General features: G+C 48.7%; 1 protein-coding gene across 1 annotated transcript in view; it reads left to right on the forward strand.

Moving 5' to 3' along the window:
* Nucleotides 1-14,699, forward strand: part of LOC144179920 (uncharacterized) — a 35,119-nt gene extending 20,420 nt beyond the window's left edge. Inside the window, exons 4-6 of the mRNA XM_077708340.1 lie at nt 4,002-4,169; nt 10,341-10,442; nt 14,570-14,699. Coding sequence (XP_077564466.1) covers nt 4,002-4,169; nt 10,341-10,442; nt 14,570-14,644 — 345 coding nt within the window. The 3' untranslated portion in view covers nt 14,645-14,699. The remainder of the gene's footprint in view (nt 1-4,001; nt 4,170-10,340; nt 10,443-14,569) is intronic.
* The last annotated feature ends 741 nt before the right edge of the window (nt 14,700-15,440 follow it).

A 15,440-nucleotide genomic window follows, 5' to 3' on the forward strand; every position in this document is an offset into this window, starting at 1 on the left:
TGCAAATCGTGTTTGAAGCTCCCGCGCAATTGTCACGTGGTTCGAATGGGCCGTGAACGGAGGAGCGCCTGGCGAAAGTATGAGGGGGAGGGCGCTTATCGCCGGCGACGCATGCCGACAGTGTGAGGGGGAGGCAGCGAGACATACTGAGCCGCGGCGACGCGCTAGGAGATGACGCCATAACAGCGCGTGCAGCTCTCCCCCTCATACTTTTGCCCGACTTTCCTCCGTTTTCTTTCTGCCTTGGATGTCTCCTTCGCTCGCTCGGTTACGCGCACATCACCATCGCCACCGCCGCCGCCGCCGCCAAACCACTGTACCAGGTTCCAAAGTACTGTGCACTAAAATCGGCTCTGACAAATCGGCAATTGGCTCGCGCAAAAATCCTACATACAAAACGCATTATTCCAGGCTTCGAGGTAATCCTTACCTGTCTCCTTGTGACATATTAAACTAAATGCAATTAAAACCCGATTTAACGAAGTTGCCAGGAACCGCGAATTATTTCGTCAAATCGAGAACTTCGTAAACTAGGGACTGCCATTTTACAAGCAGTTGACTCCATAAATACGATGTCTATAAGCAGGCGCATCCCGCCAGGCGCATGATATTGTAACTGCGGCGGCCTTGGCGCTCGCCTGTCGATAATTTAGCAATGCGTTAAGAGTCCGCGATGAAATTAATTACAAGAAAACGCTAGGGGTTCTGGCGGAAACAAATTTATTTCCTGGCAAAAAAGCCAGTAGTTTTCGCCTGTGTGCGATCTGTTAGCATTGGGGGTCACTTTTCGTAGAGTGCCAGCGTGTTCAACGCATCCTCGGTTTCTTCGTAGGCCCCATCAAAGGGCTTGAGCAAGTCAATAGAGTCCATCACCTCACCTGGAGCGGGCATACAAGCTTCAGCAGTTTTTGAGTCGTCAGCGTTCTCTGACAGCTCTTGTGCGCCGGAAATTAACTGCAGGGTTCAAAACCTTCATAGTTCAAAACCTTCGTTGTGCCGGCGTGTATACGATTGCGTCGGCGCTCAGATAGTCGTGGAAGCTCAGATATGCTGCCATCTCGTTAAGGAGGCGAAGCTGTTCCTAGAAACTGGGCGCGATTGCTTCTTCTTGCTCGTGTTGAGGGCTTGCGGAACTCGAAATACTTCGTTAAATCGGGAATGACGCTGAATCTATTTCGTTATTTCGAGTTATTAAAAGCATTAAACCGTATAGGCAGCTGCGAACATAGCTCGGCGAAACTGGGCGCCACTCACTCACACTCACACAGAAAAATATATTTTTCCTTCCGCACTCACTCACACTCACGCTCACCAGTCGCCCTCACCACTCGCACTCGCGCTCACTACGTGCCCTCCACCACTCACCGTGACCACTCGCACTCACTTGCGCTCACGCTCACCACTCGTCGTCTCCCCTCACGAGCGAGTGTGTGCAGGTGTGTGCAGCAGACCATCCATGAGTCATGAAACCGAACACTATTAGTGCATTACGGAGTAAGAAGGCCATCTAAATCGTATTACTAAATCAACACGCCACCAGATAATTAATTCTAGGGTGCCCCATAGAAGGAGCTCAGTGACGACATATTTCCGAAGATGAAAGCAATCCTGCCATTAACAACCACCACAGCGATCGGCTCCTGCGACGAATAGCCAACAGCGAGTAAAAGCGCAATAGTGGCGCCTACCGCGGTAAGCCCAGCAAATGGCGTGAGTTGAGTGAGTGCAATCGAGAGTGGAGCGCGGGGCTCACGGCGAGTGGCGCTTGCACTCGCGAGTGGTGAGCGGGGCACTCACTCGCACTGACACTCGCCAGTCCAAAAACGATGACGAGGCTCACTCACCACTCCCTCATGAGTAGTGAGTGAGGGGGGGGGGGGGGGGTGAGTGCACTCGGGAGTGTACCTGGCGACCTATGCCTGCGGGGGAATCCGAGTTTGGTCGTTAGATCGGAAAATTCGTAAGATGGGGTTTTGTTAGATCGCGGGTTTTGACTGTAGACCGGAAGATGAGAATGTGAAATTACAACGCAATAAAGTTTGTTCGGAAAAAAAAAAAAAGCCTCCGTTCTTACTTATGTGAAGAAGGATGTGACTTTGTCTGGCGGCTTTGCACAGCACTGAGCAGGATGAAGATTTTACAGCTTACAAGCACGAAAGGACATTGTATACTTCTAGTAAAATGCGCTTTTGCGTCGGGCTAACCAAATTTCCGCGACTTCTCCAAACGAATAAAAAATGGTTATGTTTTCTTTAAATTTTTTAATTTGCGTTTTTTATGTTAGCTTTCGAGTTTTGAGCCTTGTGCGTACCAAATATTTCTTCGTGCCAGCCGATAACACGAGCGGCTATCGCGGTTTCGGTTTCGTTATACTAGTAATAAGTGTCACTGAAATGAAGCGTGACCAACCAAAGTTCATATTTAGTTCGCTGTAGCAGATAATTCGCTATATCAGTGTTAGTTATAACGAGGTTCAACTGTATTAATAACCTTTCCCAACCGTGCGTCAGTTGGTCTCCCCTCTTCGCAGGCTCACGGAGGCATACATTTAGGGACGAAATATTAAATTTAGCTGGCCGCACCAGAGATAGATAGATCATTGTACAGCCACGATCAAAAGTTTACGAACCAGGGAAATGGCAATTTTAGGTTATTTCTCTTCCTATAGCAGCCCGACAAACAGTCGAATGCATGCGAGATGTCGTATAAGTACTGAACTAATGAAAACTACCTCGCAAAGTACTCCGGGCTGCCGTGCGGCAGAGAAATAACTCATAATTGCTGTTTTCCTGCTCCGTAAACTTCTGCTCTTGGGTGTACGTTGTATTTGGTATTACGGGAAATGACTCACTGAAACGCGTGAAAGCGAATCTACTCGACGAACACCATGCGCCAAAGTATTCGTGTTGCCGACCTCCAGCGCGGATTCTCTTGCTAACGAGAATTGCGCGACGTTTCCTTCCACCTCTCCTCTTTCACTTCGTGACAAGGCAAGCGACGCAGGCAGAATAAACATACTCGCGAAATGAAACAGCAACGGAGTACGAAGACGGGCAAAAAAAGAAGGCCTTGTAGCAACTCCAATTCCCGCTTGCGATTCTCCCCATTGGCCTTGCAATCTGATAGCGGGGCGTTGCCACTGCCGGCGCCAACGCTATGCAGATGCTCCCAGCTCTGCGTTTTTTTTTGCGAACGGCCAGTCTTGCACGAAGCTTTCGCGGAATGCTTCGACTTTACCAACCCCTATTCCGGCAAAATTCGTGCGCCGTGAAATTGCTAAAGAAGGGCTAAGTTTGGCGGCGATTTTGATGCCTTCTGTTCGGCTAGTCTGCATGAAGAACCCAAGTACATGCGGCTGTGGTGAGCCTTCGCTACGGCACGAGAAATGCGCTGTGAAATAGTTTGCAGGAGTTTGTCTGTTACTCGTGAATGGCATAAAGAGCCCTAAAACAGTGCTTGTTAGAGGGCGTACCCATAATTTTATTTTTAAATAAAGAAGTTTTTTTATTTTATTTTCCGAAACCTCACGCAATAAAATCTCGTATGCAATGTGCGCGTTATCACCTTCGGTAAAACGGACGCGTGGGCGTGGTTGTGCGCGACCGGAAACACACATAGGGGAAGCTTGGGGTGTTGTTGTCGTCGTCGTCGTTTTGTTTTTGTTGAATTCTCCTTCCTTCGGCACCTCGTTTATTCATTTCCTTCCCTACACAACATATTAAAAGCCGATGGTGACGCTCTTTCTCGATATCCTCCTCGTTTTTGTACATACGCATAACGACCTCTTTCCCAAGCGATCCTTTCACCCTCAACATTTAGCCTTTCCTTCCACCATCGTGGTCTACCCAAGGTGCCGGCATGGTATCTGAACAATGCTTTCAACTCTGCATAGTGCAGAATAAGTCAAAGGCCCGCCGAGAGTGTGGTTGTTGTTGCCGCAGCGTACACGCGTCACGTGTCGCGCGCGAGCTCCCGCGAACCCCTATTTCTCACGCTCGCAGCTGGCGGGCATGGGCAACTTCTTCACGTACATGATCTTCGGCGTGGGCTCCAAGTCTCAGCACTTCCTCTACGCCTGCTGCTTCGGCTACTCCCTCAACGGGATACACTTCCTCGTCACGGGACTCGCCTCGCAGCACGTGGCCGAAGTGCTGCCCATCACCATCTACGTGAGATGACATGCATACCGCGCATGCGCGGGTTCAGATAATGCAGGACGACCCCCAAAGGGGAAACATTAGAATGGTACGAGCATTACCTCTTCAGGGACAATGGTCCCCGAACAAGAACGGAGTGTATGACAGCTGCTTCTTACCGGTACTCACCTACGGGGCAGAAACTTGGAGGCTCACTAAGAGGGTTCAACTTAAATTGAAGACGACTCAGCGAGCAATAGAACGGAATATGCTACGTGTAACATTAAAGGAAAAGAAGACAGCGGAGTGGGTCAGGGAGCAAACGCGTGTTAAGGACATATTAGTAGAAATTAAGAAAAAGAAATGGACGTGGGCAGGGCATGTAATGCGAAGGCAAGAGAACCGTTTGTCATTGAGGGTAACTGAGTGGATCCCTAGAGAAGGGAAGCGTGGTAGGGGGCGGCAGAAAGTTAGATGGGCAGATGAGACCAAGAAGTTTGCGGGATAAATTGGTCGCCATTAGCATAGGACTGGGATAATTGGAGGTCTATGGGAGAGGCCCTTGCCCTGCAGTGGGCGTAGATAGGCTGCTGCTGCTGCTGCTGCTGATGATGATGATGATGAGCAATAACTAAGCAGAGTAAACCGTCCTTACAGCGAAGTCTTGAGGACAAAAGAAAACTGCATTTGTTATAAGCGATACTTCGTTGTGAGCGGAGAAGATCAGTTGTCAGTTCACTACGGTGTCGATCATGAATTACTTTGAATAAAGTGATCCTGTTAAAACTAGGGTTTATTTTAACTTATTTAGCTAAATTCCTAAAGATGTAGTTTAGGTTCTCAGTTTTCTCAGTTGAGTTGTAGAATTTTCTTTATGACAAAATTACATTAGAAAGTGTACGGTTGCCCTTGTGACATCTTGTTTGCGTTGGTTTGTTGACGGTCCGTTGTGACATCATGCGACAAAGACCGCCGGGTGACATTTCAACGTAATGTGAACACGTCTCTCCTGTGTAGCCTGTCATTGAACTAGCGACCAGCCATTGATTGACTAAACGACGAGAAGAAGAACAAACTTGTGATGGCTGAGGCATACCATCAAAGTACGCTCCAAACCAACGGGACATCGCTACGGTATTTCGTGAGGTGGCTGCGAATGACGCATAACACGTTTCCTTCTTCCAAGAGTTACACGTAAACCAAAGCTCCTGACTACAGCTGAGCATATATTTCAGTTATGATGATACATGTGTTCAACTGCACAATGCAGGTAGCAATTCTACAGAAGGTAGATAGCCATTCTTTAATTACTTTACCGGAGTAGTCTAAAACGCGCAATTGTGAGTTTTTAAAACGATCTAAGAATTTTTTGCGCACTTCAGTGTGGGTTGCTTTATTGAAAGAACGAAAGAAAGAAAGAAAGACAGAAAGAAAGAAAAACAGGAGAAAAATAAAGTGCTTTCGTGCCGTTTACCTCGCCCACAATCCTCGGCGATTTGCTGATGCCGATGGGGGCGGCACGTGCACTTGCGAGACCGCAGGACAAAATTTAACCGGTCGCGGGCATTTTTTTTTTTTTTTTAGTGCGTAGCATTCTTCGCCGAGTACCCCCCCCCCCCCCCCCCCCCAGCCAGGACCGTGCAACACCCTGCATTTCCCCAAAAATGCAGATATCGCTGAAGTTCCACCTGTAATCGCTATATAGTGTAAACGGAGATACAGTAGACTCGCGATAATTCAAACTCTGATAACTCGTACTTTCGGTTAATTAAAAAAAATTCAAAACTTTGGTTGGCCCGTTATTCTTTCGACGTATTTCGAAGCCGCTTAATTCAAATTCTGCCGTTCGGTTAATTCGTACTGTTTGCGTGTCCATAACCGGAAAATACCTACTGCTTTCCCGCAACTATTTCAAAATTTGCGTGCTTATATAATGTTAACAGCCAAAAAATGAAAAATAAGCGGCCCAAGCCTACAAGGCAAAAGGCGTTGCTAGTAAACAAACGTTTGAAACGAAGCAAAAGTATGGTAAACCGTGATATTCCTAAACTTTCTAGCCTTATTTACTATTTCTACGATGTGGAGTAGAAATCAAAACAACGGACAGGCCTAAAAAAAATAATAACAGTGGCTTAGCTCGGCTATGCCATGATATACGTAGCGTGAGCTAAGGTTCAGCTGGTTATTCTTAGATTTCCTGATTGCCTAGGATTAGCTTGATTATTAGTTTGATTATCATGCTTACTGCTACTTCAATGACACACTCACACGGTATAAGCATTATGTGAAATATATATTTATCAAGCGGCTCCGGCGCAGCGTCACCAATCGCCCCAGAGAGAGAGAGAGAAAAACTTTATTCTGTTGAGCCCCTTGCGGGAGGGCCAGCAGCCAAAGCGTTGGAGTCTCAGCGGTGGGCCTCAGCCGGTGCCTATGTTGCCAAGCTCCCTCACCTCAGCGACCCGTGTGAGAACGGCCAAGTCCCCCGGGTCCCGGACGCCCCGACACCCCCTGTGCCCTCGTGAGGGCGGGCCACCGGTGCCGGCGCGTCCAGAGCCAGGCGGACCAGCCGCAGTTGGATCTCCGGGTCGTTGCTGCGCAGAGCTGTCTCCCAGTCGTGATGACTCTTAATGAAAGTCGGTGGTGCCTTCGGGCAAGCCCAGATTATGTGTGGGAGTGTGGCTTTATCAATCTTGCATCTTGGACATTGGTCGGTATAAGTCTCTGGGTATATGCGGCTGAACAGTTTGGGGTGAGGGTATGTATTCGTTTGTATGAGTCTGAGTGTGGTAGTCTGTTGTCGGGTAAACTGGCGGGAGGGGTTAGGTTATTGTTGACGAGTTTCGCGGTAGTAATGAAGAATGTCGCTGTATGTGAGCAGCGGGTGGCAGTGCAAGTCGGGAGAGACGGGTCGATCGACTGGGTCCTGGTTCGTGCATTCACAAGCCCAATCGTGTGCCGCCTCATTGCCCTCCAGCCCAGCATGTGCCGGTGCCCATATGAGGTTGATTTGCGGAAGTGGGTGCATATCAGGGATCGTCCGTAAAACTGCTAGCGTGTGAGGTCTTCCCAGGCCGTTCGATATAGTGCGATAGGCGTCCTGGCTGTCCGTGACGATGGTTCCTGGGGTTGCGGAGGCCGTTATCCGCACTATGGCCAGGGCAATGGCTCAGCAGCCGCTATATTCGGCGTTGGAACGGTGCAGGCCGTGAAGCTGGTCTCTGGATAGTTGCAGGCGACCGCGCAGCAGCTGGGTCGTTGGGCATACTGCGCAGCGTCAGTGTACCATACGTTGGACTTCTGGCGGAGTGTTTTTGTTAGCTGCCGAACTCGTGCTTGCCTTCTCTCTGGATGTAGATCCGGGTTCATGTTGCGAGGTAGCGGGGTCGCGTGTATGGCTGCTTGAACAGTTGTCGGTAAGGAGCGAACGTCAGGGGTTCGTAGCGGTATGGTGATCCCCAAACGCGTGAGGAGCGTGCGACCACCAGGAGATTTCGCTAGACGCTGAATGTGCGCTGTACGCACTGCTTCTGTAATTTCAGCAATCGTATTGTGAGCTCCAAGAGCTGAGAATAACGCCGTGGAAGTGGTGGGAGGGAGTCCAAGGGCCTGCTTATAAGCTTTGCGGAGCAGGGCATCGACTTTCTCTGTCTCCAGCTTTGAGAGTTCAAGGTAGGGTAGCGCGTACGCAAATTTCGAAACTATAAATGTGCGCACCAGTCGGAGAAGTGTCGACTCAGGCATTCCCTGGCGCCGGTTGGCCACCCGGGCAAGCATTCGCCCTACCTGCTGGGAGAATTGTGACAGGGTCTCAATCGTAGTCGTGTTACGCCCGTTGGCCTGGATGGTCAGACCAAGTATACGGAGTGTAGCCACTCTGGGAATGGGATGCCCTCGGGCTGTATATACTTGGATGAGTTGCGATCCCGAAGGTTGGCGTCGTCCAGGATGTATGGTAAGCAATGCCGATTTTTGGGGCGAGCACGTAAGTCCTTTAGCTGTTACCAGAGTTTCAATTGCGAGCATGCCCTTCTGAAGCGCCTCCTGGATACTGCCATCCGAGCCCCCCGCCATCCATAGAGTGATATCATCAGCGTAGAGGCTGTGCCGGAGCTGCGGGATACGCTCGAGTGCTGGAGGTATGTCTCGCAGAGCTAGGTTAAATAAGAAAGGGGATAGCACAGATCCTTGCGGTGTTCCCCTAGTACCCAGTGACATAACGTCAGACCTAAGATCTCCCAAGGTTATGCACGCTGTGCGACCAGTGAGAAATGCTTGAACATAATTGAAGGTGCGGAGGCCGACATTGATGTCAGTGAGTCCTTGGTAGATGGCGGCGTGGTGAACATTGTCAAACGCCCCTTTAAGGTCGAGGCTGAGTATAGCTCTTGTGTCGCGGGGTGACACTCCGGTGCCTTTGACTACGTCATGATGGAGTTGGAACAGGACATCCTGAGTTGATTTGCCCTTCCTAAATCCATACATGGTCTCCGGTATGAGATGGTTGTCGTCCACGTAGGTGGCAAGTCGATGAAGTACCATATGCTCAAAAAGCTTGCCCAGACAAGAAGTAATTGAGCTAGGGCGGAGATTCTCTTGATCAATAGGTTTTCCAGGTTTAGGAATGAGAGCGGTCTGAGCCGTTTTCCATTCCTGTGGGAGCGTGCCCTGTGTCCAGTGATAGTTGAAAAGCTGAGTTAGTTGCTGGATAGAGAGGTCGTCGAGATTGCGCAGGAGTTTGTTGGTTATGCCGTCGGGGCCGGGTGTCGTGCTGGTTTTAAGGGCCATTAAGGCCCGCCGAGTCTCTGCCGCCGTAAAGAGCTCATCGAGCCGAGAGTTGGGGGCTCCCTGATATGCAGGCGGATCAATTGGCGGGGACGTATTAAGGGCTAAGCTGGTTCCACAGGCGCACGCCGGTGTTGCTGCGACGCACGAGCCATCGGTTCCACACCCGGCCACCCCTCGCATGATCATCACGTTGACCGGGCCGCCACGTGCGGAACGTAGGTCTGCGAAGACGCTGGGCCTCTGGGGTGTCTGAGAGACGCCGGGCAGCGAGCAACGTTCTGTGCGCCACGTGACGTCACTGCTCCTCGCGCATGCGCAGAACTGCTCTCCAGGGCCCACGCGAAACTGCTTAACTTCGGCCAGTGTAGCTCACGCTACAAAACGTCTGAGCCTGATTGACTGCCTACACTTGTCGAAGCGGTCAAAACTATGCGGGCCACTGTCGCAAAAACAAAAAGAAAAACGTGAAATCACGCAATCGAGCGTCGCGTATCAGCAAAACAAAGAAAAAGAAAAACGACACCGCAGTTACGAAAGTGACGCGCACGGAATTCGGCTTGTGAACCTTACGCCTCTGCTTTCTGTTTATTTTGTGCAATAAGGGTTTTAGAAGGCTTAGAAAGAAACAAATGTGATTAAAATCAAAGCCTAATCAAAATGTGTGCTCAGAGTCATATATATGAGAACTTCTGATAATTCAAACTTCGGATAATTGAAACAAAATCCTGGGGTTCCTTCGTGTTTGAATTATCGCGAATCGAGTGTAACTGGTAGCACGAAATTTTGGAAAACTAAAAAAAAAGTGCAAAGAATTGCGGAAAACGACGAAACGTGTAACGTCCTGCACTTCAACAATAATGCAGATTTCGCGAAAGTTTCACCAGTAATCGTTATCATAGTGTAAACGGAGATACGTCGTCGAAAAAAATTTTGAGAAAATAAAAAATAAGAAAAATATAAAATATTTACGGGAAATGGCGAACTGTGTGCAGATTTCACGAATTTTCCCGAATAATGCAGATTTCACGAATTTTCCTCTTTATAATCGTTATAATAGCGTAAATGGAGATAATTGGCCGGACAGGATTTAGAAAAAAGCCCAAAAACTTGACTGTAAAAACCTCACACTCAAGACAAGCGGCATAAGAATGCTACGCATTAGTTGATAATTCCCTGAAGTGCTGCTGAATTTTTCACCAGTACAGCCTTCCTCCAGGTCAGCCACCCCCGAAACCCGAAAGAAATTTCTGTGGCTGCGCTGGCTGTACAATTTACAAAAGCAGTATTTCGTGGCACCAATTTTATTTATTCGAAATTCCAGAACATCTCAATACTGGTCGCTGCGTCGCTATTCGTTTCTTTCTGACAAGCTCGTTAGTATAAACTCGCTTTGTTTTTTTTCTATTCCGGTCGCAGTACAAGGTGTTCCAAGCGAGCGGCATGAGCATGTACTTCCTCGGCTCGGTGGCCGTGCTGACGTACGACCTCCCGACCATGCCCGACTGCTTCTGCGGCATGGTACGTGCCTTTTACGTCACCTCTACTACTCTCGAGTGTCCGCACTGTGACAGGCCACAGAAAGCGACGCTTCAATGGAGAAATATGCGTGGCCAGCTCTCAAGCGACTTTTAAAGACGTTGTCTTTCTTGCGTTGCCTGAAGGGGAAAATTTTGGTCCGCCCGTCCATCCATCTGTCCGTCCGTCCATCCATCCATCCATCCATCCATCCATCCATCCATCCATCCATCCATCCATCCATCCATCCATCCATCCATCCATCCATCCATCCATCCATCCATCCATCCATCCATCCATCCATCCATATGTCTGTCTGTCTGTCTGTCTGTCTGTCTGTCTGTCTGTCTGTCTGTCTGTCTGTCTGTCTGTCTGTCTGTCTGTCTGTCGATTAAACTACTTTCCGCCACGTCGAAAAATTGGCCGCGTATCTGTTTGCTCCGCTGCAAAAAAAAAAATAACTTGGCATGGCTCGTACATGTCCACATTATTCACCGCAGATGACTCCTTTGGCGTATTTGAGGCGAAACATAAGCACACAACTGAACTGAGAGTACGGTCGTTCTTTTAATTGGGAACATACACGTTAGCTTTCTACGAAAGCAAACAAAAGCGGAACGAAGAGAGGCGAGATGCGCGCTGTTCCGAGAGATCGCTTGCGGTCCTTGCGAACGCGGAAAAATTGAATTGAAATGAGCAAACTTCCATTGAATTCATCATGCGATCAGTAAACACGGAGGGGAAGAGCTTGAGGGTTGGAAAGGGAGGAAAGGAGAGGTCGTAAAGGGGCAGGCACGGCAGAAGGCTATCGTCTTTCGACGCCATTTGCTGCCAAGCAAGCATGCATGCATGGCATGTGCGGAAAGTTTTTTTTTTCCTTGGGTAACATTGCTTCCGCTGTCGGTGTGCTTGGCTCGCCCAGACGAGAAAAAAAAAAAAAACGCGTTTCTATGCGTTAGCTTTGGCCAGATCTTTTTGCATTCTTCAACGTCGCAGTATTGTAATAAGACAAACAATATGGACAGGCTTTATCGCCGATTATTGGCTCTCCATGCGTGGCACCCGACGATTAGGAGGAGGTACTCGCTATTAAGTCACAGGCATCCACACATTCATGGAACTTCGCAGTTAACAATAAATTCTGCAGTGCGAGTAGCGAGAATAGCGATGGCATATGCTTTTTATGCATAAAAACGTATGCTTCCCCCCCTCTGTACTTCCTGTGCGGCAAAGCCCCCTTTACAGACAAGTCAATGATGTGAGGCCAGAAAGTCCTCCAGCCAGCCAGACCATGAAAACCGGTATAGGTAGGCAAAGAATGTTAGAATTAAAAATCAATAATGAGGAAACAACAGAAAACGCAGCTGTGTGGGTTTTAAAAGCAAAGCTTTACTACTTTCGTCCAGCGGCTTCGCCGAGGGTGCGCAAGTTAACCTTTTGACCAGGCACAACCCCTGCGACACACCCCTCGAAGCGCGTCGCGTGGTTCGCCGGGCTCGCTTTCGGCGCGGCGCACAAGGCCCCGTTTCCAGTCGTGCTCAAGTAGCGGCTGCGGCCACGACGGGAGCGGCAGCACGTGCTGATCGGAAGCCGACCAAACCCGCAGCCTCCCACGCATGCGCCGCTGCGTCGTCTCGGGCTACGTGACTCATCTTGCGCCACATTCACCGTGAAAAAGGAACGCCGCGTTCGCCGAGAATGAAAGCAAGGCAGGGCCTCCTTTTGTCAGCGTTGCGCGGCACCGAAGAGCCTTGAGCCGTGGTCGTCAATACAGCTACATCAAAGGTTAACCAAGCGAAGCCAAGACTCAACCAGACTAAGTTAACCTTTTGCTTTGCACATACAAGGTTAGCCGAACTAAGCTGCAGACAATTTTTATGTTAGCTTACATTGGACGTTCGTCAGCAAACGTTTCCGGGCGAGCTGTTCACTGCATTACTTACGAATACGCATCTCGTCCCTTTGCCAGTTATTCGAACTGGAAGGAATGGCATACTGATTTCTGCAGGATGACGCCAGTCGTCACACGTGCGTGTTAATGAACGAGCCGTTTTAAAAAGAATTTCAGTCGAGAGCCTGCCATATATTGCGTTACTATTTTTTTCGTCCGTGCTGTCCTCCATCGACGTTCCATGATTTTGTACAGAACGTACCTGGGGCGGTATTCTCGTAACTGTCCCTTTTGAAAACGTCCCTTTTGCGTCCCTTTCATCGTGACGTACTTCCGGTTAAGCAGTGGGCCTTTTATTCAAATACCGTAACTGTTGTTGCAAACGCATTTTAAAGAACTGAAACCGTATCAGAGTATCTTTTATGTGTTCATTGTTCCGCGAGCGAACCAACAACAAGGCGACGAAAAATCGTCTGCTCCAAATCGTCTGCTCCGAGTAGCCACGGCTCATAGCTCCGCCGTGCTTGCATGGCGTCACATCCGGGTGTTCGCTTTTAGCCAATCAGGGCTCGCTCAAAAAGGACACTTTTGAAAGGGACACAAAAGGGACAAAACACGGGAATACCGCCCCTGCTTTCTCTGTATGAACAGATCGCCTTGCAGAATTCAATTTGTCTATTAGCGGCGTTCAATTAATGCTTTTGACCCGCCGCGGTGGCCCAGTGGCCAGGGCGTTGTGCGGCTGAGCACGAGGACGCGGGTTGGATTCCCGGCCGCGGCGGCCGCTTTTCTGATGGAGGCGAAAAGCAAAAACGCCCGTGTGTACGAGATTTCGGCGCACGATAAAGATCCCCAGGTGGCCGAAATTAATCCGGAGCCCTCCACTACGGCGCGCCTCATCGCCTGCGTTGCGTCGACGCGTTAAACCTTACAATCAATCAATCAATTAATGCTTTTGCCTTCGCAACTCCAAAGAAGTGGATAGGTGTCGTTGCAGATTTTGTTTTGACAGAAAAGTCATTGTCAAGAAGTGGCGTGATAATCTAACACGCCGCATAAATGATTCCAAGCCAATAAACAGGCTGGGGCGTGCAAGCGTGACCATTCCGCCCCTCCGCCCCCTTTAAGGGCACTATCAAAGATTTTTTTACGCATGCGCACCTGCAACTTGATTAGTAGGCTTGGCTTCGTAGTTGCCGCTCCTCCTCTGTGATCGTGTGCGTGCATGTAGTGTGTGCGCGCGTGCGCGTGTTATTTGCGCCACATCTAGCTGTCTGTGAATTATGTCGAACCAACACAGTCAAAAGCTACTTTATTACTGCAGTCGCGCCATCAATGCTCGACAGACATTGTTGCATAAAAAAAACATGCATATATACAGGGTGATCAAAGTTAAGTCGACAGATTTTTTAAAAATTAGGCGCTTAGATTTACGTTAAGACGACCTATATAGTGAAGTTAAGCGCCAAGGAAGAGACATAATTAGGTGGTAAATATTGATGTCGATGGTCTAATTAACTAAAATTGAATAATTAACTTTTTAGTGGCTCCAGTAAGCAGTCATGCTTACATTTGCAGTTTCATTTGTCAGACTTCTAGCGCAGCCGTAGTCCGAGATATCAAACGGCAAAGTTTAATTGCCGTTCGCATGATTACGCATGCCAGACAGCGAACACCGGTGCAAAGCTCTTCCCCTTTGTTCTGTGTTTCGATAGCGGTTCCGAGTACAGCAGATTTCGATAACGCCGGCCAAAACTGGAAAGGTGCCAGCTATCACATTTGCCTATGCCTCCACTCCGTTGTTAAACTAAAGACCGTACATGACAGGCACGCCACGAAAGTGAGGAGCTTCGCGCCAGTCTTCGGTGTCAGCACGCGTAATCATGCGAACGGCAGTTAAACTTCGCAGTTCTATATCTCGGATTACGGATGCGCTAGAAGAATTCTGCCGAATGAAACTGCGTAGAAACACGATTGCGTCTAACTTTTCAATACCAACATGCCTGCTTACTGCAGCAACTAAAAGTTAATTACTCAATTTTAGTTAATCATAGCTACCGCCATCAATATTTCCCACCTAATTAGGTGTCCCCCTAGGCGCATAACCTCACTGTAGAGATGGCCTTCACATAAATCTAAGCACCTAATTAAAAAAAAAACCTGTCGACTTAATTTTGATCACCCTGTATAGGTCCGTATACGTGTATATGCCCAACCCGGTTTTTTGTTTGTTTTCCAGGCCACCGGCATGTTTACGGGACTTCTCCATTTGGTGCATCTGGTGTACATTTTGCTCTACGTGCCATCGCCATGACCGCCTACCCGGGCCTGGGGGCTTCGGCGGGCTCTAGCTGCATGCCAGTCACTTCATTTTATCGCGGCTATTTCGTCCGCGGACGTTAGTTACTGATACTGCGATTCTTCTCTCGAACCGCATAACACGTTCGTGTTTTTACCTTGGCTCAGCCTAAATATGCAACTCTGCTACAATGCATCCACTCGCACCTTTCTCCGACGTTTTAGATGGTGATTAATTGCCAAACAATTAACCGTTTATTCGTTTGAAATTGTTGTAATCAGGAATACTGATCGGAATTCGAGGTGCAGCTAAATCTTGACAGGTGTGAGCGGCGGAACGGAAGATAGGTCAAGAAATTGCCTGATGTTTTTCGATAGTTCGTTCATGCGATAACAAGGTGTGGCCTGGAGTATTTGTAATGCCCGGGCAACGATAAATGTTTTTTTCGGGTGCACGCGAAACGATGTCCTCTTCGCTGATTAAATATACGTTGAGCACTTGCAAGCACGTATCTGTCTGAGATTTATCATTGTTAGAGTATTTCCTGGAGTTATACTTTTTTTTTCCCACGGCCGAAGTGTGTAAGGTCTGATTCGCCTTCTTTTTATTATCACCCTTTTTGTGCATGCGGTATCTTCACACGTTTTAATTCAATGATATATGTACAATTGATGACACTATTAAATTATCCACCAAAACTTGCTCGTAGCACTATCCGGACATTCATTCATTCATTCATTCATTCAGAGGCGTAGCAAGCATGCACACTGTGCAGAACTAACTCAACGCGAGGTGGAAGCTAACCGTCGCA

Source organism: Haemaphysalis longicornis, unplaced genomic scaffold (assembly GCF_048455015.1).
Source record: "Haemaphysalis longicornis isolate Haplotype H1 unplaced genomic scaffold, Haemaphysalis longicornis Haplotype H1 scaffold_4, whole genome shotgun sequence".
Taxonomy (NCBI): Eukaryota; Metazoa; Arthropoda; class Arachnida; order Ixodida; family Ixodidae; genus Haemaphysalis; species Haemaphysalis longicornis.